Source organism: Gopherus flavomarginatus, chromosome 3 (genome assembly GCF_025201925.1).
Source record: "Gopherus flavomarginatus isolate rGopFla2 chromosome 3, rGopFla2.mat.asm, whole genome shotgun sequence".
Lineage (NCBI taxonomy): Eukaryota > Metazoa > Chordata > Testudines > Testudinidae > Gopherus > Gopherus flavomarginatus.
The window spans coordinates 231,271,531-231,298,760 of NC_066619.1; the positions used below are offsets into that span (position 1 = coordinate 231,271,531).

At 43.5% G+C, this 27,230-nt stretch overlaps 1 protein-coding gene across 5 annotated transcripts in view; it reads left to right on the forward strand.

Annotated features, from left to right (window-relative positions):
- Window positions 1-27,230, forward strand: part of DLC1 (DLC1 Rho GTPase activating protein) — a 365,039-nt gene that overhangs the window by 308,321 nt on the left and 29,488 nt on the right. For 3 of the 5 annotated variants that reach the window (XM_050947317.1, XM_050947318.1, XM_050947319.1), the window contains one exon: window positions 24,195-24,266. In XM_050947317.1, the coding sequence (XP_050803274.1) occupies window positions 24,195-24,266 (72 nt within the window). Of the gene's footprint in view, window positions 1-3,607; window positions 3,687-3,840; window positions 4,093-24,194; window positions 24,267-27,230 lie in introns of those variants that run through there. The other 2 variants (XM_050947321.1, XM_050947320.1) reach the window with 2 other exon arrangements.

The window sequence follows — 27,230 nt, forward strand, 5'->3', positions numbered from 1 at the left end:
TTTAAATGGGACCTGATCCAATAGGTGTGCTCAGACACCATCTAGAGATCAGGTCCCGCTCACAACTTAGGTGGCCAAATACCTGTCTTCCTCTGGTTCATGGGCAGCAGAGTGCAATCCCCAGGGTCTTGAAATTAGGTACCTAGAAAACTTTTACAACGAAAAATTAGGCACAGAGTGAGTTTAGGTGCCTACAAGATTAGGTAGCCAAGTGGGAGTTTTGTGGCTTACAGTGGTGCCATGCATGGGAACTTGGGCACCTAACTCTGGAGTTTAGGCACCTAAATTGCCTCATTGATCACACCCTTAATCGCTCTGTTCCACAGTTTAGTCAACTGTAAAATGAGGATAATAACTGAGGGCTTGTCTACACTGCCCAGCAGTTCAGACTTTGGGGGTGTGAATAGCAGTGCACCCCAAAGTGCTGCGCTGCAACTCCCCTGTGTGGATGCTGCAGATGTGAACTAAAAAGTTCCTACTTCCCATTAATGTATTCCTAACAACGCAGCACTTTGGTATGCATTGCTGGCCACACCTCCATATTCCAAACTGCAGGTAGTGTAGGCATAGCCTTATTGACCTCACAAGGCTCAGTCCAGTCATGGATGTAAAGCCACCTCAGATCTTCAGATGGAAGGTGCTGTGTAAATACAAATTATTAATTATTTGTATTTAAATGAGTGCAACATATATTTTAGGATCATGGCATGTGAGACGGGTGAAAAGAGGATACCTCTTTTTTTTTATAGAAGCCATTCATAAATATGAAAAAAGTACTACAGGTCCAATGGAAGTACTTGTGTAAGTGCTCACTAATGTAGAATTGCATAATTGGACCCTAAATATTTCATCATTTATAACTCAAATTTATGAATGGTACCTTCCTAGCCTTGTCTACACATGATTTTACTAAAGGGGTCATTTAAAACCAATGTAGTTGAACTGGTGCAACACTTACATCGATTTAAATCAGCCTTATATCCATTTAAGCATTACTCTGATCTTCCAAATGCAAGCTAAAGCAATATAACTAGTACTAAAGAGAGATACTTGTGACCACACAGAAGTCTTCCCAATTTAATTTAACTCAGTTTATAACCAATTTAAATAAAACTAGTGCAACTGCTATGTGTAGACAAGCCCTAACTTTCAACAGGCGCATTTCAGCCTTGTTCACAGATTACAAGAACATCAATAAAATTGTATTATTCTTAAACCTGCCTAACCTTCTCCCCCACCCCTCATGCTCCGGAGAGTTGAGGAAATGTTGTCTCATACAGTGCCTTTCCCAAAAGTGAAGGTCTTTCATAGGCTCTCAGACTCTAGGTAACCTACTTTATATTCTTCTTTCCTTTTCTGTGGCTTATTCCAAAAGTAACTTATTTTCTCTCTTTTCTCTAAGTCAGACTGCCAAAGTACAATACTCTTCCAGTCCTTGCCATGCCAACCCTGTCATTTCCTTGCCCTGTAAAAGCTCAAAGGTGTACACAACAAAGAGAGGACAACTAATTATAGTGGTATTGCCTTGCCTGTTCAACAACAGGAAATGAGATTCCCTCTGGAAACGTAGTATAGGTCTGTCTTACCTGCATTAGTTGTGTCTTCAAGACTGAGTGGAAAAAAATTACATCAGAGGCACCAGAACTCCTAAGGGACTCATGTTTTATGGGCCAGACCTGCATTTTAAACTTACAACCTCCTGCCATAGAAGAAGCATTCAAAAAATGCAGGTAAATTCAACTGAGCCTATAAGAGTTGGAATTAACTAAGATAAGAAGAGGTAATTGACTGAGCCACTAATGGGTGAAAAGTGAAGCTTGAAGATATAGTGCAGAACCATTCTCTTGTGAATTAATGATCTGGAACAGTGTAGGGGTTTCCAGAAACAACACTGTAATAGCCAACTTACCAGTTAGCAGCTTGCTGAAAGAGAGGCATATTCTTCAGGCAGATCACCTGTTCAGGTATCGCACTTTATATCTGTCTGACCACAGTGCTGAAACAACAGTTGGAACTTCAAAAAACAAGAATTAATGTAAAATATGGGGCTGATTTGGGATAAAATTAACCAATCTCAGTCTTTAATGATATGCAGACATTTTCAAAATTTCAGTGCTCTTTTACATGCTCATTGCTTTGCAACTGCTCAAAGTACTTGCGCATGTTCTGTATCATTTTAAGGCTCAGAATGTGTTTACCAAAAATGGGTATTTAAATGATCATCAGAAAATGTAAAAGGGACTAGATGGCTTAGGAAATTGTTATTGAGAAACATAGCCTTTCATGTTTAGTTATCACTCTATAGTGACTTTGGTAGCCACTATGAAATGTGTTTGGTGGTCTGTCTCCAATTCCTGATAGATGGGTGTCCACATCTGAGAAAGCACCACCCTAATTGACAACTTTTTAATAATAAACTTGGCAATAAGGCCAAAGACTGAATGTAGATGGAAATGCAGGTGGGATCCTCACCTTCATCAGGTACTCATTCCAGAATTGGGGCCTAATATACCCACTGTCCTGGATTTGGAGCTGGATCCAAATTTTGCTGCTCCATAACTAAAAACTGTACACTATCTCCCACTGATAACAAGGAAAATGCACTATACTCAGAAACTCAAACAACACTATCCTATACAGTAACATTTAACGGAACAATTTTTTCAGAGCTGTGCCCATTGTTTCTTTTAATAGAGAATAAAATATATCCCACTATAGTGAGCTGTCATTACAAGTTATAATGTATAGATACTAGAAAATATCGTTAAGTAATTAAAGCAGCATTGACTGTGTTGACCTTTACTTTTTGACAGTTGCTATCAGGGAAATGCCCCTAAAGCCCACTGAACATGGCTCATGCTATGTCTAACATTTCAAATATCTACAGGTTAGGACTTAGGAAAATAGTTGAAGGCAAGCATACAACAGACGAATCAGTCAGCTTGTAGTCAGCCTCTGGAGAAAAACAGTGGATTGCAAACATTGTGAGCAAGAGTGTTGTCTATCCCTGTGTGGATAGGAGGGAGGTTTGACTTTTTAATCCTTACTTGGCTGTTGGTAGTGCCCTAAATCTGAGCTATGCCAAAATTATGTAGACTTATAAATCAGCTATAGGCTTCCAAACAGCTGAACTTTATAAGCCCTTCCGTGTCTGACTGGCCTCCGTGTTGCTGCCACCCGAAGGAAATGTATAGAAATTTTCCCTGGTACAGACAGAGCTGTGGACACCCACCTCAGGGCTGTTGCTGGAGGAACAGGAGCTTTGTTAAAAAACTGGAGCTGGGACCCATCTGAAAACCTTAGCTTGGGAGTTTGCATTTCCTCTCCTGCCTTCTCTACCAGGCACACCAAAGTGAGAAGTCCTGGAGCCCAGGGTCTAGGGCCATGCCCATCTCAGGGCAAAGTTTCATAAAGAAGGGAATTGTACACTACAGTTGCCAATTTTGGTTGGATGTATTCCTGGAGGTTTCATTTTATGATATAATCTTTAATTAAAGATTAATCTGTAATTCTTGGAGAGGCAGGGGCAATCCTGGAGGGTTGGGGACCCTATGTAAAGCTCTCCAGCAGGTTCTGGGAGAGCATTCTCCCTGGGAAGCTGCATCTCTCCACAACGTCTCCACATCCAGGCCCAGCTGGGGCAGGAAGGGAGGCTCCGACGCGCAGGAGACAAATTGAGGCACAAGGTAAATGATCGATCCTGACCCCCTCTAAAAGAGACATCGGGCGGGGCGGGGCGGGGCGGCGCGGCAGGGGGCGTGGCCTGCGGCTGCCCTGCGGCGGTGCTGAAGTTTATGTGGGACAGGGCTGAAGGGAGGCTTTTTCAAACTCATCGCAAGGCAGGAGCGGAGGTTCGCGGACCTCCCCGTCAGTAGCGCGCGGGAGCCCGGCAGCTCCCCGGGGAGCGGTGCTGCAGAGAGGGCGATGGCTGCGGGGCGCTGGCGGAGGGGGAGCGGCGGCGCTTGCAGCTGCCAGCCTGCTCCGTGAAGGGCTGGGAGAGCGACGCTGGGGAGATGCGCTGAGGTCCGCCCGTGCCGCCCTTCGCCCGGCCCTTGATGTGCCAGGCGCCGCCGGAGACCATGATTCTGACACGTAAGCTCTGTCCCTGCGCGCCTGCAGCGGTGGCCCAGCTGGTCCGTCCGGCTTCTTTCTGCTGCCGATTACTCGTGTTTAGCCTGTCTTAGAGCCGCGGCAGGCAGGCAGGGGACCCAGATCCTGACCCCCTCCCTCTCGGGTACGGGAGCCTGTCCTTACTGCTCTCGTTAGGTAGCTCCTCGTCTGTGGGCTTTCACAGCTGCCTTGGCACCAAAAGCCCGTAGCTTTTCATTGTGCCCCTGTAGAGAGAAAACGCGAGCAGGTTTTAAATTGCGATCGCTGCGATGTGTTGTCCTGCTACTGTTTAATGCCCCGGGGGGGGGGGGAGTGAAAAAGACTTTCGTCCAGGCAGCGCGACTGGGTTGATGTGGGGTTGGGGGAGGGAGGGGAGGTTGCGTTAAAACACCTGGAAATTTCGCTTCTGCTGCAACAAGCCTGATCCGGCTTGAGAAGATCATCGATAGGCAAATGGGTTCCCTGCCTGGGTGTGATTACATCAGTGTCTCTTGCTCTTGTTGTGCTAGAGGAAGGGGCGCCTAGCATAGTTGAAAGGGTGGGGAGGCTTCTCGGCGCAGACCTTTATCTTGGCACGTACACTAACAATTAGCAGTTCCCCGGTGTCTCCACTCCCCTCCCCCCTTTGCATTTTGGTACGCGTATTTTCTAACGATCTAAGATCCTGTGCATCCTTCTGGCTTGCTTGAGATTCAAAATGAAGTTTCAGTCCACTACTGGTGTCCTATTAGTATTGTTGTTGGGTTTTACCTATCCAGGCTAGGTTCCCTCTTTCCCTCAGTTATCTACCGAGTTAGAAAGTTAGGGGGGAGTGGTTGTTTGTTTTTTTAATAGCGATACTGGCAATATTTTCGAATCTCTTTCTAACTAGGAAAAGAGTGTTTGTTTTTAAAACGCAAAATACGTTCAGGTGCTGGAAAGCCTCAACTAGCAGTTGACTTGGTTTGGACATTTGAGTATAAATGTTAACTTCTGTGGCTGGTGACATACCAGGGCAATAGCCAAGTTTGCAAAATGTAGGTTATTAAACTTATGAAAAATCTGGTGCTGGTTTGGACTAGCAAGACTGAGGGGCTTTTCTTGAAACATGCTTTTTATTAGATTGCTTAGAATTTGTGACTTCAATTCCAAGTGAAAATGTCAGAGTTGTAATTCATAACTCATAAAGGAAAGGAGCTTGTTGTAATTGAACTATGCCTGAGGTTTTTAAAGGGCACTACAGTTGAAATAGTTAAACCAGTCTTTTAAAAGAAAAAAAAAAGTGCCCAGGAGAAGGAAGCATATAGTTTCTTTTGAAGTTCTCAATAATTAGTCTGATGGCTTCAAGGAGCCAGATGACTCCCTCCTGTGCTGTGGTGCCCAAGCCCATGATGTCATGACTGGAGCCTTTGATCTCTTTCAAGGAACGCCCGCCCCCCTCCAAAGTAGTAAACAACCTCCTGTATTTCTAGCACAAATAGAAAACAAATTCTTTTTGTTTTCAGGTTACGTTTCAGTACTACCCTCCTCTTTTTTGCAAGTAGTAACTATTCACCAAAGACTCACTTCTACCATAATTGTAAAGCTGCTGAACAATGTGTTTCCATTAAGCTAATGAACACGGTACTACAAGTTAAAGGCATTTACGATTAGTGTGACAAATCTTTAACTCTATTCTTGTAAAGAAAATAAGTTTTACAGTGCCACCTACACTTATGGCACTACATAAATAATTATTAATGTGCCAGAAGGTTTTGATTTCCACATCATATGGCAACAATTTTTAAAATGTGTGGATCTGTGGGCTGAGGGAATGCATCTTTATCTTCGCCATCAATTACAGATGCATTTTTGACATGAGTAAGTGTGACCTATTTGAATTCTCTGGCCTGATCAAGAAATTCCCAGCAGCAAAGCAGTAAGATACCAAGTGTCAGGTTACATTTTTAATGCTGTTTTGTGGAGAACTAGAGGGAAGATAATAGCCAAACAGATTGCAGAACAGCCTCTGAATGTAAATCTATCAGCAGCTCGAAGTTTGACTAATTCAGCATCCATCTGGCCAGCAGGCTATTGCTGGTCCATAGCATAGATAATTGGTATTAGGTTCCTCCATTAATTCAGCCAGTTTGGTTTGCCATGTTGCCTTTCAGGTTGCAGCAGATGGTAGCAGTATCCTTTAAGTCACTTGACCTGCATTTCCAATAAAAGGAAAAAACTCGATGACAGATTAAAGTATGGAGGAGTGGGATAGCCTGCTGTTTAGCAGATGGACCCAGAGGTTATTTCAAGACTTGTCTGAGACATTGCTTAAGGTTAAGATTCCTACAGTCAGTTTAGGTTCTGAAATATGTTATATGCAAAGGCTATGTATCTATTATTTTATCAGTGCTTGTGTGCTGACAGTTTATGATGAATCAAAACATTCTGAGATCAGCTGCATTCAATAACCTCTAGGAATCCTGAGACCTATATGACATGTAATAGAACAAGTTCTCTTTGCTCATCTTCACCAATGGAATGTCTGAAAAATGCAGATATGTTATGTTGGTTTATGCACATAGAGAGTTCTAGTTCTTTTTGAGCGATACCAGCTGTCACTAAAATCATTTTCTAAGTAATAGTTAAAAATACAGAAGGAGACGTTTTTTGTTTTGTTTAGATCTTAAATCTCAATTACATACCCAGCAGTTTTAGAATGTACAGGGAAATATTTGAACAGTACATTGCGTTGCAACAGAGAACAGGATCTGAGGCTGGGTATGTTCTGTTCTCAGGCCCGGGGCCTTATAACCAGCCCAAGTTGAGTGCTTCTCTTCTGATAAAACAGCACTGTAGCTGCCCCTACTGGACAATGGAGTAATACTGGTGCTGACTATAGAAATCTGAAAGTACTTGCTTGCATACCATGCATACTGAGCCTCTTGAAAAAGGAAAAAGTGTGTACCACCAGTGCTTCTGTATGCTAATCTGTAATGCTGTTAACCTACATATATAACATTTTTTTTGATACCCAGTAAGGGCTTTCTAGGTTGCTGATCTTCTCCAATTGTACTTTGAGTTATAAGCAGGGAGGTTGAGGGAGAGTGATCATGTTTGTATTTCACTCTTCCTTTCAAGCAGATATTTTTCATGCTGCAAGTAGTTCTTAGCTTGCATATTTATGCATTTTGTAAATATTTAAAGGTGGAGTTTGTGCAATTTTATTTTTTTTCCTGCCCAAGAGTACCGTGATGTAGTGAGTTTCTAGGGGACCCACCCTTTTTCCATTGAAGTCAGTTGGTGTTTTGCTATTGACTTCAATGGGAACAGGATGGGGCCCTTGGCCTGTAAAAGGAGATGGAGGAAAAGAGCCCCTGTGTTGAACAGGATGGTCCAGTATTGTAAACAAGAGTTTCTCATGCTTAACTATCTTTCCTAGCAACAGGAAGAAGGAAATGAGGCTATGCAAAAGGACCCTGACAGGCTCCAGACAATACTAGCCCCACCCTAACATTCACGCTATGTGGCCAGAAGACTTACAGAAATAAAAATAACTTCAGATGTTTCCCCTTCCTCCCTGTGCATATTGCAGAAATATAGCCAAATCAAATGGTCTGCAGCTCACAAAGAGAACTGTTTTGTTGTCCAAGGACTGCATTATGATATAGGGGTAATAATATAGCCCTAAACGAGGGGTTGGCAACCTGCAGCACGTGTGCCAAAGGTGGCACACTAGCCGATTTTTACTGGAATGCTGCTTGCCAGCCGGGGTACCGGCTGCCGGCCCTGCTCAGCCTGTTGCCAGCCTGGGTGAATGGAACCCCCAGCTGCCGCAGGCTGAGCGGGGCTGGCGGGGGTTCTGGCCGCCAACATCGCTCAGCCTGCTGCCAGTCTGGGGTTCTGGCCTCCGGCTCCTGCCAGCCGGGGTCCCAGCCATCGGCCCCACTCAGCCTGCTGCTGGCCTGGGATACCAGCCGCTGGCCCCGCTCACCTCGCTGTTGGTCTGGGGTCCACTGCATTAAACTGATAAGAGCTGCATTTTAATTTAATTTTAAATGCAGCTTCTTAAACATTTAAAAAAACCTTGTTTACTTTACATACAACAATAGTTTATTTATGTACTATAGACCTATAGAGACCTTGTAAAAATGTTAAAATGTATTACCAGCACGTGAAACCTTAAATTAGAGTGAATAAATGAAGACTCAGCACACCACTTCTGAAAGGTTGCCAGCCCCTGCCTTAAACGATAGTAGCATCTTGATTGGGTATTACAGTGGGTTTTCTCTACAGACTGCTCCTTACAACTGTCATTGACAGACTAAATTTTCCTTCATTCTTTAATTCTGACCATTTTTTAAAGCTGGGTAGCTCTCAAGCATATAGGTAAGAAATTTGACAAAATCAGCTGGGCATTTCTGAAATTATTTCTTTGACTTGTTAAAGTGAAGATAAGCTTCGTCATAGTTGAGATGAACTGCAGAATTTATAAGCTCTCGATCCAAGAAGCAACCATGAATTTCAAACCAGCTAATCCCAGTAACGTTAGCAATTCCAGGCATATTTCTGACTTATCCCTGTGCTTTACCAGGCTAAGGTAGACTGTAAATAATTCTGTGTGGTTCAAGATGTCAAGATGGTCTTGTTTATTTTTTACTCCAAGACTGATGAATATAGAGGAATGTGAAGGCTGTTGCTTTTCCAACAGAAACTGACTGAATTAGTGGAGTGGGTTATGTTATTTAGGCCAAAGATCTGACCACAACTTTTAACTTGTTTTTTCACTCTCCAGTGAATACCATGTCTCCAGTAAAATTGCTTCTGAGTCTGGAATAAGTTGCTATGGTGGTATCTTTAGTCTTTTTGCTGTTTGAGAAAAATCACAACCTGTGTTTCATCACTGATGAGATGCATGAATGGGGCACAGGACTTGAGCTTTGAAGTCTTGGTTCTTTTTCTGGTTCTGCTTGTTGTGGACCTCATGCTGGCCCACCTTACTCTGCAAATAGCCCCAATGAAATCAGTGGAACTACTTGTGAAATAAGGTACTGCTTGACACGAGTATAAGAGTAGTTGAGTCAGGTCCCATGAGCCAACTTACTTAAGTTCTCTGTCTCAGTTTCCCTATCTTAAAGTTGAAGATAGTAATACACACCTCTTAAGCACTTCAACATCTGTGGATGAGTAGAGCTGTGTAAGTACTAAGCATTGTTATTCGTTATGAAGGATTTTCTTTCGAATAGTACCCAAACTCCAACAGAGGTGTGTGTGTTTCTCTTCAGAACAATTGTCATGGGTCACATGGGATTATGACATTTTGTCCCAGAAATAGACATTGCACCCTAGCCCACGTATGGTCAAGGGGGAGACTATCAAAAGCACTCAAAGGATTAAGTGGACTATTTTTCCATTGACTTTTCTGAGATTTGTTCCCCTAAATAGCTTTGGTGCTTTTGAAAATCTCCCTCCAAATCCTCTCCCTTGCATACAGCTGAAGACCACACACAGAGGAGAGCCGGTATTTAAAAAAAAAATCTGTTGAAGTCTATAGTGGCCATATATCTTCTAGAGTTGGAGTCTGTAGTGGCCCATAATGCTATTCCATGGCAACTACTGCAGCTTCAGGGTTACAGAAACCCCTGCAAATGTATGTCCATGCTATGTGAGGAAATGGCCAGTGTCACAGATGCTGTGGCTGTACCTCACCCCAAGCTCCCCATACACACTAAGAAACAGAGTCTGTGTAACACACCACTGTTCTGTCCCATCTAGTGACAGTAAGGTAGAGAGAGAGAGAGAATGATTGATTGATTGATTCATTCATTCATTCATTCATTCATTCAATCTGCTCTACAGCCTTAGCTAAGAGCCAGTTGACTTTTAGCTCATGCGGTAGAGGCTCATGCACTAAGCTCCTAGAAGTCCCAGGTTCCATTCAGCCCACCTGCCAATGACTGGGGTCTGTCAGTGTTACAAGTGGGGATCTTGTTCAGGATTTCAGCTAGGAAGTCTCTGAAGCTCAGGATGTGCTTCCTCAGCTAGGTTAAGTATGTAACTCTCACACCTTCTGGGTGTGGTGTCCTGTCCCATCTAGTGGCCCCGAGACTACTTAGAGAGAGAGTTAGCTAAGGCTGTAGAGCAAACTCATTTAAGAGCCAGTTGACTTTTAGCTCATGTGGTTGAGACTCATGCTTTAAGCTTCAGAGGCCCCAGGTTCAATCCCACCCACTGACGACCAGGGTCTGTCAGTGTTACTCCTGCACTGGATGAAGTCCTCTTCTTCAGATGTGCCAAAGTCTCCCTGTCCCCCTGCACCAGATCAATGTCTCCACTGCATTTAGGTCCTTCTGTAGTTCTTACTTGATATGAGATTTGGCCTTTAGTTCGGTAATATTAAGCAAGGTATTTTTCAAGTGGACTTTGTTATTTGGCTCTATAGAAACCCGTTGTTATAACTCTCTCCATAACATATTTGAAGTTTCTATTTCCTAAATACTTGCTCCAAGAAAAGCCAACTTGTCACCTGGCATGTTAAAAGAGTAATTATGGAAGTTACCTTATCTCAGCCTTGCAGTGGCTTTTGTGAGCAAGGCTGTCTTCCAGGAACTGCTCCTGAGTTTATCAGCCATGACTAAAGGCTTTTATCTACAACAAAATCTGTACTTTTATCTTCGACTTGTATAGTAGGAATTTGTTTTTAGTCTTCAGATTAAATAGTGGAGCCCACTCTGATATCTGTTGAAGGAATGGCCTCTTAAAAGAGCAATTTTCATGGGATGCAATCAAAACTGTATAACTTCATTATAAATATGTATATTAAAGGAATGTGTCTTGAAGGAAGAGACATTTTAGGTAATGGGAGTGGTTGCACCAAACACTAATTTAAAATACTGAAGCCCTAACATACGTATGGTTTAGGGCCCAGACCTTTCAAGGGCCCTGGATTTCACAGTATGCGCCATATTCTGGGTGAATCAGCCTCCTTGTGTTGCAGTACCACCAAGCCAGAAGAGTTACTGTCCAAATAGCCTTTGTTTTAAGGAGTGGTCACCCAGCTGGGAGCCAGGAAGCCATAATTTCAAAGCTCATCTCTTCCATTGACAGGTGTTTATATTTCTTCAAAACACTTACTGTTGAGCATTTCTGTCAGAAGTGGGAATAGAGACCAGGTCCCTAATATAACAGAACTAAGTCTTGTCCACTCAGCTATGCTACTTTTCAGAATGAATGTGGCAAAAATGTGTGCTTGGCTGGCCTATCCCCAAGCATTGCTCTAACCACTAGCTCACAAACTTCTTCTAGACAAAGAAATGGAATCCTGATATCCACAGTCTCACAAATAGTTTGTATAAGCCATTGGCAAAGTGTGTGGTGTTCCCTGCTAGGGGCTAGTCCCCACTGAGAATAAAGTGTAACCAAAATGGAAGAGGTCTCTGCTGTAGATATGAAGGGCCTGGCTTCAAATTCTGCTGATCATATATGGGGGGAGGGGGGGAGGGGGGAAGTAGTATGTGACTACATAGTTAAAGATTGTGTGATAATGCATGACTAGTATTATGAATTTATATTTTACTGACACCTACAGGCCCAGTCTGGGGATTGAGGTCCCACTGTGCTAGTCCCTGTACACTCATATAATAGCCCCTATAGTGGCAAGGCTGAAGACAGGTGGAGTGAGACCTGACTAGCTAGAGCGCAGATACTTCTCTTCTGAGTCATTGTGACAGTTGAAATCAGCTGGGGGCTGCTTTCAGTGGTCTCCAGATTTGAAGTTTTGAGCTCTGATGCAGGCATTCTCAGTGGAGGCTCTATGGCTGTGGGACTCATTCGCTCCTGCTCGCCTGAGTTTGCTTGCTGACCTTTTGCTTGCAGTACAAGTTCTTGGTTTAATCTTGGCCTACACTATGCAGGTTTATGGATCTTGTAGGTTGGGATGTTTGGGGGCCAGGTCTGTTGATGGACTTGCAGTGCATGTCCAGATGCCATAGTAAGCAGGCATTTTTGTGGGGGTGGAGAACAGGGATTAGGTTTCTACTCCCTCCATCCACTTGTTCTTCTCCACTTTTACTCCAAGTTCCTTTGAGAAAGATTGGATGTTTCTCAGTCTGGAACCTGCCAGCATGGCTCCTTTGGCTGGCAAAGCACAAGAGGTGATTGTCTGGTGTTTTCCTCCTTAATAATTCTTTGCACGCCATCATCTTATGTCAGTGGTAGGCAGCCTGCGGCCTGTGGGCCATATGCAGCCCGCAAGATGGTGTTTACATTGACCATCTGCAGGCATGGCCGCCCGCAGCTCCCAATAGCTGCAGTTCACTGTTCCTGGCCAATGGGAGCTGCAGGAAGCAGTGCAGGCTGGCCGCTGCTTCCCACAGCTGCCATTGGCCAGGAACGGCGAACCTCACCCACTGGGAGCTCCGGGCGGTCATGTCTGCGGTCAGTGTAAACACTGTCTCGCAGCCTGCCAGCGGATTGCCCACCACTGCCCTATACTATCGTTCTATCAATAGTCAGGCCAGATAAAAATTGAAGTGTTCAAATTGTTTTTCCATACCTCACATGGATGCTCATTGGATAGCCCTTCCTTAAGATCTCAGGGAGAGGAGAACCTTTTTAGCACATGAACACAATAATTCATTGTAAAGAAAACATACAAATTATAATAGTCCATTCTAAACAAAGTTGTTAAATAAATTTTGGTTTTGGTTATTTACAGCGTTGGAGTGTACATCAGATTACACCGTATTTTAACTTGTTTTCATGCCCTCTTCGTGTGAAGGGAGGGATGTACACTGTTAATGTGGCCAACATGCAATAAACATATGTGAATCACTGATGTTCCTGGTGTACTGCTTTATGGTGAGTTGTGGTGTGTGTTGACAGTGTCTCAAGGAGGATAAAATGGTCTTTTCTGATTTCTTCACTGCTAATAAATCTGTGTTGAATTAAGGATTAGGCAGAGGAAACATATTCATGCTTGCAGGTTTTGTGCATAATCTTTATAAAAGAAACAATATGTACAGGTGAGTGGCCTGTAATCTTCAGTGAGTAGTGCCAAAATACCAGCAATGATGATATTTCTCCCCGCCCACCCCACACTCTACTTTCAAATTTGTCAGTGGGGCAAACTGATGTGTAGTTGGTTTACTTTTAATAGGTTGGAAAGAAAGTGATCATTTTTGGCGATGCTAGGTTTTATTATTTTTATCCACATTTAGGAAGATCACATAAACCACTAAGAGCTTGATTGTTCCCAGTCATGGTCAGAATCTGTGGGGAAGGAGATGGAGATAGACCATAATGAGATTACTTACCTTTATGCCCTTGCACTTCTGAAAACAAGGATTGCTCTAGGCTAGCACCCAATCCAAAGCCCTTTGAAGTGATGGAAAGACTGATTTCAGTGGCCTTTGGATCAGGTCTTAAATGAAACTGAAAATTTTACGTTACAATCAGTTTCCTTTTCTTTGCTAATCCATGTCCCTTTTTTTTAAAGAGAGAGAGAGAGAGGGCTTGTCTACATCAGAAAGTTGCAGCGCTGGTGAGGGAGTTACAGCGCTGCAACTTAGGAGGTGTACACATCTGCAGGGCACCACCAGCGCTGCAACTCCCTGTTTGCAGCGCTGGCCGTACTCCCGTTTTGTCTCGGGTGTAGAGGATCCAGGGCTGGTGATCCAGCGCTGGTAATCAAGTATAGTCACTTACCAGCGCTTTTCTTGACCTCCGTGGAATAAGCAGGTATCCCAGCATACCTGAGGAAGCCTCTGGTAATCAAGCTGGTCTCCTTCCCCGGCTTGCTCTCGCGTTCCCCGAACCCCGAGCAAGCAGGTCTCCTTCCCTGAGGTTTGCTGGGTGGTTCCGGGAAGGCGAGAGCAAACCGGGGAAGGAGACCAGCTTCGCCGCGGTTTGCTCTCGCGTTCCGCGAACCCCGAGCAAGCAGGTCTCCTTCCCTGAGGTTTGCTGGGTGGTTCCGGGAAGGCGAGAGCAAACCGGGAAAGGAGACCAGCTTCGCCGCGGTTTGCTCTCGCGTTCCGCGAACCACCCTGCAAACCGCAGGGAAGGAGACCTGCTTGTTCGGGGAACGCGAGAGCAAACCGCGGCGAAGCTGGTCTCCTTCCCCGGTTTGCTCTCGCGTTCGCCGAACCCCCGAGCAAGCAGGTCTCCTTCCCTGCGGTTTGCAGGGTGGTTCGCGGAACGCGAGAGCAAACCGCGGCGAAGCTGGTCTCCTTCCCCGGTTTGCTCTCGCGTTCGCCGAACCCCCGAGCAAGCAGGTCTCCTTCCCTGCGGTTTGCAGGGTGGTTCGCGGAACGCGAGAGCAAACCGCGGCGAAGCTGGTCTCCTTCCCCGGTTTGCTCTCGCGTTCGCCGAACCCCCGAGCAAGCAGGTCTCCTTCCCTGCGGTTTGCAGGGTGGTTCGCGGAACGCGAGAGCAAACCGCGGCGAAGCTGGTCTCCTTCCCCGGTTTGCTCTCGCCTTCCCCAAAACCCCTTGAAGCCGCCCAACAGCGCTGCAGTGTGGCCACATCTAACACCACTTGCAGCGCTGGTTGCTGTAAGTGTGGCCACTCTGCAGCGCTGGCCCTATACAGCTGTACTAATACAGCTGTAACAACCAGCGCTGCAAAATTTTAGATGTAGACATGGCCAGAGACTGGCCTGAAAAACCTTTGAAATAATTTTATATACCAAGGACTTTGGAAAAGAGAATTTTGATCATGAATCAGAGTTTGATGCATGAGGTCAATATTATATTTTGTGTTGCTTGCTGTTATCAATATGCAATAAAACTATTATATGATTTATCTTGGTATAATTTGTAGGAAAAAATAAATGGAGCTAAGAAACAGAGATGGGTTCATGAATTTGGAAACTAATGTTAAAATTTGGCTGTTGTCATTATGCAAGTAAATAAACTTTAAAGCACCAGCTATAGAAATGAGCTGCTCACTCTAACTCTGAATAAGTAGTGGGGGGCTGGTATCTTTATAAAAAGTTCTGTTTTAAAAACTGTACTCAGGCTTTCAGAGAAAACATCAATGGAGGATCCCAAAGGAGGATCCTAAAAATCTGGTTCCTTTCATTCTTCTCTCTTCTCCCTCTATTACCACAATGAATTCCACACATTTTCTGTTGCTTCTCCAAATGTGATGTGGTTTATACATAACATGAACAGCATAGTTAGAGCCTTGCTACAGGGTTCCAAATATCTCCATAACTTGAAAATCCCCTCCAGTGCTTGACACACAGCCAGTCAATAACACAAGAAGAGTGTTTTTCAGTTGTCATCAACTCATTGAGGAATATTTGAGTGGGATTTTTTTTCTCCTCCTTCTAGGGCTTTTATTATTAGAAAGCAGCATGTTTGTTCGAAAACCCCAGGCATTGCTAATCTGAGGAAGGGAAAGGAGGTGGTGCCACACATCATCCCTTTCAAAGACCTTACACATTTTTTTTTCAAAAGTGTTTGGCAAGAAATATAGTGAAAATCAAAGAAATCTGTACAGGCATCGTTATTAGTTTGACTTGACTATTGAAGTATGCAGAGTTAAATGAAGATTGACACACACCCCAGCTGAATGTAGATCAAAATAGGTTGAAGCAAAGTGAAATTCAAGGGTATATTACAATAGTCATTTTGCAAAATTTCTTGTGTGTTTTTGAAGATGCAGAAGAGGGAGGAACCTGCAGGAAAGGCTGTATTTTTAGCTTTTCTTCAGACCCAGCAAATTAAACACAAGGACCAAATTCATCCAATGTCAATAGTATTAACCAGGGGTGAATTTGGCCCATGGTGTTTTAAAAAGTTATCAGTAGTGCACACCTACAATAAAAGGGACACAGTATAATTAAGTTTAATTCTATTGTTCTATCACTGTTATAATAAGAATTGATTTAAAACTATTAAAATCAATCTTTGAGCAAGAAACTTTGTCGGGCTCTTCAGAATTATTTTTTGTTTGAATGTTCATTGAAATTTTTAACAGATTTCAACATTTATATTAAGATAACTATGATAACAAAATACTGATTTTTTTTTCATTTGTATACATTTTGGGTTTTATTTTTTTTAACTGTTGACACTTGCCAAAAACTAAAAAACTTGGAAGGTGTGCAGCACTGAACTAATAATTCCTCTGCTGCGTTCATACTAAGGACTGTTTAGTTTTGAGAATTTTATCTGAGGTTATGAAAGAGAATTTGTGGGTGTGGTGGTCCTGGCCTGAAAGGTAACTTTAGAATGGAAACCACCAGTAGTGTTAGAATGGTCTGACCAAACCTGATGTTGGATCCATGATGTAACTTCATAAGATTTGACAGGAATGTAATTCTAATACCCAGGAAAATATTTGCTTTCCAAATTGCACTGGGATTGTCATTTTGCATCCTAAGAGGGACAGGCATTAACATGGGACATCTTCTTTCAGAGTATGAGCCTCTGCAAAGTAACAGTTCAGAGCTTCTTGAATAGTTCAAGACACTGATTTGGTACTGACCAGAAACTTTCCAAAACTGTGCCAAAAATTACAATGCTAACAATTTTAATGGGAGAACTGCGGGGAGCAGAATCCCTCTGTACTGCATCCATGCAATATTAAATCCAGTACCTTAGAGAATTATGTGTATTGAAGTAATTGTGACATCAGTTCTAGTATCTGACATCACTAGGAGTCATGGGGGAGTTAAGTTTTGGTTAATGTACATCCTTGCATAGGTCTCTTATGGTAGCTAGTCCATGAAGGTTATTTTGTTAACTATTTTTTGCAAAAAATATTTTTTTGGGGCAGGAAAGGGAGTCCTTAATCCATGAGCAGACTAATAGTTCTAATTTTGAAAGAGGAAGTGGATTTTTTTCCCACAGCTTCCCCAAGTATTTGTGTTCCAGACTCTGATCTCAACAGCAAAGCCAAGCTTTTGGTGAGATCTGCTTATATTAAACAGCGGTGATTCTGTTCTACTTCATAGCAGCTCTGTAAAACCAGCCACCCTGAGGCAGCCAAAAGGAGTGATAAGCAGAGCTTCACTGACTTTTAAAGGAGCCAATAAGACCGGACGAGTGTCTGAGTTCAGGTCAGGGGAAACCATCTGCTTGGAATAATTGCTTACATTCTATTTGGTGCTTAAAAGGGAGCTGATTTATGTCTTTCTGCAGGTGTATGAGGTTTGCACCTTTGTTGCATGGGGCTGCAAAAGTACCAGTGTGTAAACCTTTGCTGAAAGTTCATGGATTCATGGGAATTATAAAAACCTGAAAGCCATTTGGGAGTTTTGGATAGATCAAAATACTTTTTCTTTCCTGTGTTCAAATAGATGGTAACTGTTGAGAATTTTCCTGTTAAAAAGAAATCAACTTCTGCATCAGGATATATACAGTTTTGGTTTTTATAATCTGGTACCAACAAAGCAAAGTCTGTAGACCTCTTGAGCATTCTATTTTGAAATCACAGTGTCAAATGATATGAGAATTAAGGGATTTTGCCCCGATGCTTTAGTATTGCACACTCTCATCTTAAGGAATCAAGACATTGAAGTTAAATAAAATGAAGGGAGGGTTAAGAATTTCTGTTCGTATTTACTGCTTTGGAGGAGGACTGGGTCATCTTAGCACCCCAGGAAATGTGTAAAAGTGGCCTAATGATTCCCAGCCCCACACGAAAGGAACTCCTAACCTTAATTTAAATGTATAGGTCTGCTCTGTGAAATGGAAACAGTTTTATTTGTTAGTCTAATAAAAATTTCCTGTTTCCTCCTTAACACATTTGCCTGCTGTTTTGCTGATAGAAAGACCAAGAATAAAGACTTCATTGTGTTTCCTTTGTATTTTTAGTTTCTAAAATAATTTCTTGTGTATTGGGAAATTAAAAAAATGTTTTTCACACCAAAAGCTTTCCACTGCTTGAAGAGAAGTAGCACAGGGCAGATTCTGTCTGAAGGGCCACATGTAAGTTCACATATTTCTTGCCATGGGAAAATGCTGAATTTTGTACTCCTAAAATAATGGTTTTTATTGACATGAGCATTTGAATATCTTGCTAGTGGCAGACTTCTTACTTTAAAAAGGAACTGGCACATCCTTGCGACATGAGCAGTACAGGAGCTGCACTTGTCTGTCAGACTGTAAACCGGTGGTGGGCAACCTGCAGGCTGCATGTGGCCCATCAGGGTAATCTGATTGTGGGTCACAAGACATTTTGCTGATGTTGACAGTCTGCAGGCATGGCCCCCCACAGCTCGCCGTTCCTGGCCAATTGGAGCTGCGGGAAGCGGTGGGCCACAGGTTGCCCACCACTGTTGTAAAACAATTTCCAACCAGCGTTAGTACACATTTAATAATCATGGGAAAACTGTATTAAAGGACAATTAAAGCAGATTGAAAATTAGGTTACAAGCTAGGGCTTCTATACACAAGTGTCACTAAAGCAGATTGACAGATAATTTCAAATCATTTGTGTAAGTTCCCTCCCTCCCCGTGTCCCTGCTGATGTCCCTTTTCTACTTAAGATAGCCCTCATCAACAATATGCTCAGAAATCCATTTATAACCAGGGCTCTGGCCTGTAACCTGGATTTTCTGGGCTCAGGTAGAGATGTGGAAGCAGGGCCCCAGGTGTCCTTCTGTCTTCAGCAGCTGCCTCCAGACAGCGGCTGCCATCAGCATCATCCCAGTGGCCATTCCCATCAGGGCCTTCTTTTCATTTTGTCTTTGTGCCCCAGCACCCAGACAGGCACTGACGTATCCATCCACACACTTCTCTGACAAGCACTCGTCTGGACTCACCTTTCACCTCCATCTGGGTATGAGGCCAGGGGAGCTGGGGATGCCTAGAGCCTGAGGAGTGATCATTCTGACTGGGAGGAGAAACTGTTCTGGGCAGGGTGGGCCTGGACTTTAGTTGTCCTCAGCCCAGGAGAAAATACCCTGGCTGTTTCACACTGATTTTTAACTAAAACCTTTTATTTTCCCACAAGGCTCCCACTTCATTTGTGGCAGGAGTGGCTGATCTCCATCTATTTAGTCATTATTCTGTAAGACAATGAGCTTTGCAACGCAGTGAAACTGATCTGTTATCAGCAGTTTAATAAACTGTTTATTCAGCACAAACTATATACTGGATTCTCATGCTGTGCAATATCTCTGTAAAGCCTGGTATTTAAATCTCTTTGAATAGAAGTTCATGTTATATATTGCTTGTCATCCTCTAGCTGATAGAGCCTAGCTATGCTGAGACGGGGACAGATGCCTCCTAAGCCACCTTTCTATTCCTCTGATCCTGGGCCAACTGTAATGAGAGTCCCAGACGTTACTTAGAGCATTCTAAGGGCAGATCTAAGTTATGCCAGCTGGAGCTGTCCTATAGGAACCACTCCGTCAGCCAAGGATCTGCTGGAATGCTGTTCACTCAGCTTCACCGCCTACATGCTCCTCCCTGACCTGCTCTTTGCAGAATGGTAGGAGTAGGTGGCATAGAGCCAGCTACTCCACTACCTCAGAGGAATCCCTGGTTTCCTTTTTAGGGCAGCTTTCCAGCTGACTTGCAGTGCAAAACAGTTGGAACAGGGGCCAAGGAACCGGTCCATAGTTTCCCAGAATGCTTTGAGATAGATTTGGGATAGCACAGTGTCTGGGTTAAATGAATGCTGCCATTAAACATTTGGTGGTATCTCACATCCATCATAGACTATTGTAACCTGTTTGATTTAGAGGCACTCAGGTGCTTTATAACAGTTCTCCTACTGTTGTGGGAAAACCAAGTATAACTAGAGGCCAGATTTTGAAAGGTATTTAGGTGTTGCTGCCCTCAGTACTGCAGCACCTACCCGATTTAGGAGTCTAAATTTAATGTTCAAGGATGATTTAGGCACTGAGGAGCCAAAATTTCATTGACAGGAATTGACAGAATAGAATTTAGCTTTCTTAGTGCCTAAATACCTTTTGAAAAATGAGATTTAGGCTCCCAAATCAGTTAGAAGTTACAATGCTGAGATCTCCAGTGCCTAAATATCTTATAAAATCTGAATCCTAGGCTCTTAACTTCCATTGATCCTTTTGCAATTTCCAGTAGGTGCCTATCTACATCTGTGGGCACCTAAATACCTTTAAAATTCAGGCAAAACTTCCATCGAATCCAATTAATACTGCAGGATCTAACCTATAAAAATGAGAAATATTGCAACCACTGGGTTTTTGAAGTATTTTCAAGAATTTATTTCAGATTAATAATTTAATGTCATTGCATCTGAACCGCTCTTTTCTGAGGCCATTAATATGATGTTGTTGCCTTTCATGCCCTTAGCAAGACCAGAGTCTTGAAATAACTTGGGGAGGGATTTCTCTCAGCATCCTTTCACATACCATGGGACTCTGCCTAAATTAAAATCCAGGTCTGAGCAAAGCCCCAAGTTTCTTATGCTTTACAGTTGGAAATGAAGGTTTGTGTTTTTTGTTTTTTGTTGGTTTTTTTGTTTGAATAGCTGGGTGGATGTGGCTGTACGTGCTTGTTCTCATGTGGTCCCTTAGTCCGAAGATGAAACAAACACAAGTTGCACAAATACTTGCCTGTCTTTGTTAGTGAGCAGGGATTTCTTACTGTTCGTTTATATTGAATGTTGTGCTTTGGCTCTCCTTAGAGTCTTGATTTGGATGTGTATCTTAGTAGAGCAGCAGTATTCTATGTTCAGCAAAACAGAGAACTCTTACTCTTTTAATTCTGCAATATATCTGGAAGCTCAGAGTAAGTGAAATGAATGATGCTATGCTATGCTAATTGTCATTTTGGAGACTCAAAAGAGGCTCACCATTTCTTTTGTGTGCATATTAGGAATATTTTATAATGTGTGCCAAAATCATACTGTGATTTTAAGTATGCAAGTGAGGCATCATTTTTTAAATTCACTGCTACCAGTCCTATGTGCTGTAACTCATATTCTGAAGCAACTGTATTAAACTCCAGGCATGTACTGATAGCAATGGTATCTAGTCAAAGTAGGTGGCAAAATTGTCTAGTCACTTGTGTCTAATTAAGCCTTTTTGTTCTGGCCCATCAAGAAGTCTGAATGTAGTCAAGGTCGGATAAACATTAAGAATTTCTGATTGCTCACCACCTGTTTGATCAAGTAAAATGTTAAAGAGCCAAATACTTCACATGTATTAGAACAGCTCTGGAACAGTACCGGACTGGACAGTAATAGGAGTTAGTTTATTTTCTCCTCCCCCTCCCACACCAATAAGTTTCAGATTCTTATTTCTGTATTACTATTATTGTAAAAGCTGAAGCAAAGACAGTGCTTCTCTGTACCCTATTAGGTTTGCAGTGCTTATATGCAGAGCTTTAAAAGGCAAGTGATCTCTGCACATTATCTTCAACATCAAGCAATTGGCTTTGATTTTTTTCCCCACTTGCCCAGCTTAATCAATTTGAGATTAATCTCTTTTAGTAAAAATGGACCATAAATTTGAAGTCTCTGATACAAGAGAATGCTTCAGTAAATCACCACTATTTGCTGAATTTTTAAGTTTGGCTTTCTGGTTAACCAAACTTAGTAAGAATCCTGCTCTTTGGTTCTTTTGTTAACAAGCTGCAACAGTTTGCTATGGAGAGCATGCATTACCAATATTGTCCTTTTAGTTCTCCTTTTACTTCCTAACTACAATCAGTTCTAAGCAGGATACTAAAATATTTCCCAATTTATCATTTTCCCGACCGTTTGGAAGAGCAAAACTAGATTCAGATTCTCTTGTCAGTTGAAAGAGAACTCTTCTGATTTATCCATAAATCAGTCAGTTCTGATTTATCCATAAATGATGCTCTTCTGGAGCTGAACTTAACAGCCATTACATTCTTCTGGCTTGTGACCTATCAGAATATTAACTTCTCTAGTTCTTCTGGGATAAAGAACCCAAATTAATTAGCTATATTGACATGCTTGACAAGAAAATATGATATGTAATGTGTATATACATTTCCTTTCTCCCAGTGTCATGTGCATATTTGTGAATGATTTCATTTTGCAAAGTACTGGTATTTTTGGGTGGAGGGCAAGAAAAAGTTAGTTAGGGAGAATAATTTGCTTACAAACCGAGTAACTCATCAATGGCTTGGATACCTCCAGTGCTACTCAGTTTTAACTGGGTAGTAAATATAAGCTTGAGTGAGCTGCAGCACGTGTCAGTTGTTAGGCTTTTGGTCTATCAGTATTATCTACATGATGTTAAAGCACAGCAAAAGGGTATTATAAGCTTTATTAGGTATTTCTAACTAGAGAGAATAGCTGTGCCAAGAGATTGCACAATTTATTGAATTAATGCTGTTCACGTTGATTACACCTCAGTTTCTTCTGGCTTTAACAAAACCTGCACAGAATTGTCCATAATACCACCAGCATTTATCTGTTTGTTTATTTAAATATTAGCATTGAGCACCTTGTAAATATGAGATGAGTATTAATATAGCTCCAATATCCAAGATGTGTTCGGTCACAAAAGCAGGGCCGGCTCTAGGTTTTTTGCTGCCTCAAGCAAAAAAAATTTGGCCGCCTCCTTCCCCGCCCCCTCCCTTTTTTTTTTTTTTCCTTTTACACATTTGCACTTTTCAATGTTTTTTGTTTTTGTCTTGTTTTTGACTGTTTAAAATTAAAACAAAAATGAAAACAGAGAATTTGTAGTTAGTGAAATACTACAATTTCCTACTAGTGTACTCATTTACTCACTGGGCCGGCCATGGAGTGAACTGGGCTGTGTCTGCCTGGGCAGAGCTAGGGCTGCCCCTGCACCAGAGGCCTTGGTGTAGGCAGGACGTCAGCGCCAACCCCAGGGCTCATGTTGGCCGTGCGGGTCGGACCAAGTCATGCTGCTGGCGGGCTTCCCAGCCTGGCCGTCGCTGCCAAGTAGCCAGAGGGGCTTGGAGCTGCGTGGGAGACACCGAACAGCTCTGCCTCCTGTCTCTTCTTCCCCGCGAGCACGCTCGGGGGCTTGACGCTGCCCTCTGGAGCTGGGCGTTGCAGCCCTGTGCCAGCAGGAGCAAGCAGTGGGGGGACAGGGGAGGAGGCTGCCCAGTCCCTACTGCCAGGGCACAATCACCTTCACTCCCCCGGCGCCAATCCCAGTCTGAAATGGCTGTAGCAGCCCTATCCACGGTCCCACATCTTGCTGTGCAGCACGGGGAGGTGAGGAGGCTCTGAGAGCAGGACTGCGGCCCGCCTTCCACACTGGCCTAGGGCCCCATGGCTGGAAGAGCAGTGGACCCCGGGGAGCCTGGCTTGGGGCAGCCTCAGCAACACCCGAGAGTCCTGGGCAGTCACCCCGCAGCGTTGGCCAGGGATGGAGCCGGCTGGGCAGGGGACACTGCCTGTAGCTCTCACACAGAGCAAGCTGGGGCAGCTGCGGGGTTCAGCTGCTGGAGCCCAAGGCAGAACAGCCTGTGGGTGGTGATCTCAGGGCAGTGTGCCCGGGCCTCCCACTCCCTAGGACCCCCGTGAGCCGGCTGCAGGTTCAGCCTGTGCAGCAGCATGAGTTCGGCTCAGCCCGGGCTGCTGCTGCTGCTCCCCTCCCCTGTCCTCCCTGGGCGGGAGGCAGCGCAGTGGGGAGGAGGCAGCGGAGGTGGAGGCAAGCTGAGGAGCCCGCAGCCGGTGCTGGAGGAGCAGCCTGCCTGGTCACCATGTTCCACTGCCATCCCCTGCATTCTGTGACTGGGTCAGGGCTGTGCTACCGGCTCCTGCCTGAGTGGAGCTGGTGGCTGCCCGTGGGAGCGTGGCAGGGATATGCTCCCCACTGAGCTGGCTCCCCCTGCCCTGCCACACAGCCCTGGCAGCACCGGAACAACAAGGCCGTCAGGAGCCAGCCCAGGACACTGCCTCCGGTCAGACCTGGGCCCCAGCATTATGCCGCCCCTGGTAATGTGCCGCCCCAAGCACCTGTTTGTTTTGCTGGTGCCTAAAGCCACCCCTGCACAAAAGGAAAAGCAAATCAAACGTAAAACAACAAAGCCTGAAGAATAATAAGCCATACTTCAGCTAGGATTTTGCTGAATATTTACATGCTTATTTTGTAACCGTAGCAAAGGAAATGGTACAAAAGAACTTTTTGCTTTGCAAATGACTAACCAGAGGGTGTTTTTGCTCCTCTTCTCTTCTAGAAATTGAGGCCAAGGAAGCGTGTGATTGGCTACGAGCAGCAGGGTTCCCACAGTATGCTCAGCTTTACGAAGGTACGTAGCGGAGTTGATGAAGTTGATGTTTCTATGTCATCAATTTACCAGTGCTTTATTGTTTAGATAATTAATTTCTAAATGCAGTGTCAAATATGGAACAAGGGTGAGGTGTGAAGAACTAAAGTGCTGTCAGATCCTGTACTGTGCTGGTATCTACCATCCACCACATGCAAACACACAAGTTGGTGAGTTTATACCAAAACCTACAAAGACACTCAGATATGGTGGCAATTTTAAATAGTTTCACTTCATAGATCTCTAGTTTAATGTAGAGATTCCCAAAGTGTTTCTTAGCCAGATTTTAATGACACTCGTGAACCCCTCCCCTTCCCATTTGTGATCCCATAAAATGCCGGTGGCAAATATAGCAATTAATTACATGACAATATAAAAGTTTGTTTTTTTAATTCATTTTTGGCACCTCTGATGTTGTTTTAGTAGCTGCAACTAAGAAGGAGTAATCAACCCTCTAACAAGCAAGTGCTCCATTGACCATAGTTTTGCAACCTCTGGTCTAGAGAACTGAGAACAAGACTGGGATCCAAGAACACTTGACCTCTTGTCCCAGCTCTGATATTAATTTACTGGGGTGGGGGATAGACCTCTCTACCCCTGCTTCAGAGTTGGGGAAACTGAGGCAAATAATACTTACCTACTTCACAGAGTTCTGTGAGGATTAGTTAATGGGCCAAATTAAACAAAGCTCAACATGCAGAAGTATTATACTTCTTGTGTTTGTGGGGATTCACTTCAGGGCAGGAGATGTCTCCTCCACTGTCCTTCTTTTTGGAACCCAGTCCTTCACTGCAGTAGCTTCCACAGCTTCTGTGCCCAACCCTTCATTCACACAGTGCACATTGAATCTTTTCAACAGTGGATCCACGAGTCCAATACCACTTTTTACTAGCATCTGTAGCCAGAGAAGACCCTCCAGAGGAGACACTGCCAGGAAACAGAGAGGGATCTGGGAACCCTACCTCAGTATGTAAGCACCTGGGCTCCTCGTGGATGGCCCTTGCCTCCTATGTGTTCTCTTGCATGAGTTAGTTTTTGGGGGAAGGGCTCATTCTGTGGGAATGAGAGAGCACGTTTGCGTGCGTACACACACACACACACACACACACACACACACACACACACACACACACACACACACACACACACACACACACACACACACTTGAAGATAACTCTCTGAGGAGATTTTTCAACCCCCAAGACTCTCAGTGCCAGTATGTCTGAGGGAGGGATTACTTTACGTCGCCGCTTTTTCAAAGTCCTTACTCCAGCAAAACTCTGACTTCACTGGCAGTTTTGTCTGATAAGCGCTTCAGGATTTGCCTTAGCATTTTTAAGCTACTAAAATGCAAAGTCTATTTTTAAAAAGATACAGTGAAAGTCCTTTGCTGTTTTGTCTGTTTTTTGTTTATAAAAATTATTTGCATCCTAGCAAAGTTATGAAGCATTATCATAGCTGCTTCTTCTTATTCATAAAACCAAATGCCTCGCTGTTAGTTTTAACACTGTATATAGACAATCCACTATTTGCAGCCAATACTAAGCTGGCCCACTTGAAAAGTGATCCATTTGAGCTTTAATTTGCAGCTGCATTGGCAATGTGAGAAAATAATAGCAGTTGCAAAGACAGCGGTTGGCAATTCTTTTGTTCGCCTGTTTAGAAATTAATTTTCCTTCTATTATGTTTCCTCTCTTTTGGTGCTGACACTATGTGAAGAACATACTTTCTTGGGATGTGTGCTTGGGGACCATGGATTCAATAATGTCAAAATCCAGGGGGCAAGGATTTACATTTGGGAAAAGTTTGGATTCTTAGGCAACTTAATGCTTTTGAGCCTCATTTTGATCATGCTTTACTGATCTGCAGAATCTCTAGGAAATTGTTTGTACACAAAACATTCCTTGCTTGTGATTTTTCAGGATCTGTTTGCAGTTGTTTTCTCTGCAGACTACAGGCTTTTGAGATTTTCGATTTTAGGACCAAATCCTGCTTGAATTCAATTGAACCGCCCAAGTAAGAGCACAATTTGGCCTATTCTGTTATAAAAAGAAAGCTATCTTTTATTTAAAATCAATATACTATTGTTCTTTTAAATTCACTCTGCCAGAAAAAGGCAGACACAAGAAAAATACAAATTCTATCTACACCGCTTCCCCCTGCACCACCGCCCCACACTTCTGCTAGTCACCTCATTAGACTTTCAAGTTAACTTCGACGTAGACCTCCAAATGGGAGACACAGCTAGCTTGTTACGGGTGAAAATCCCACCAGAATTTGCTAACATTTTCTCCGTTCATTTAGACTGATAGACTCGTAGATTTTAAGGTCAGAAGGGACCATTATGATCATCTAGTCTGACCTCCTGCACAATGCAGGCCACAGAATCTCACCCACCCACTCCTGTAACAAACCCCTAACCTATGTCTGAGTTATTGAAGTCCTCAAATTGCGATTTGAAGTCCTCAAGCTGCAGAGAATCCTCCAGCAAGTGACCCATGCCCCATCCTGCAGAGGAAGGTGAAAAACCTCAGGGCAGATTGGCAGAGGCCCTGGGAGGAAAATTCCTTCCTGACCCCAAATATGGCGATCAGTTAAACCCTGAGCATGTGGGCAAGATCACCAGCCAGCACCAGGAAAGAATTCTCTGTAGTAACTCAGATCCCACCACATCTAACATCCCATCACAGACCACTGGGCATACTTACCTACTGATAATCAAAGATTAATTGCCAAAATTGGGCTATCCCATCATACCATCCCCTTCATAAACTTATCAAGCTTAGTCTTGAAGCCAGATATGTCTTTGGGCCCTGTACTCCTAGAATGGGCCTGAAACTGTTGGGTATAACGTAAGTTTTATGGGAAAACGCCTGTATGTTATAGCCCCAATTTAATATTCATTAAAACCACTAATTTCAGCGGACCCGGGCTCAGGCCCTGTG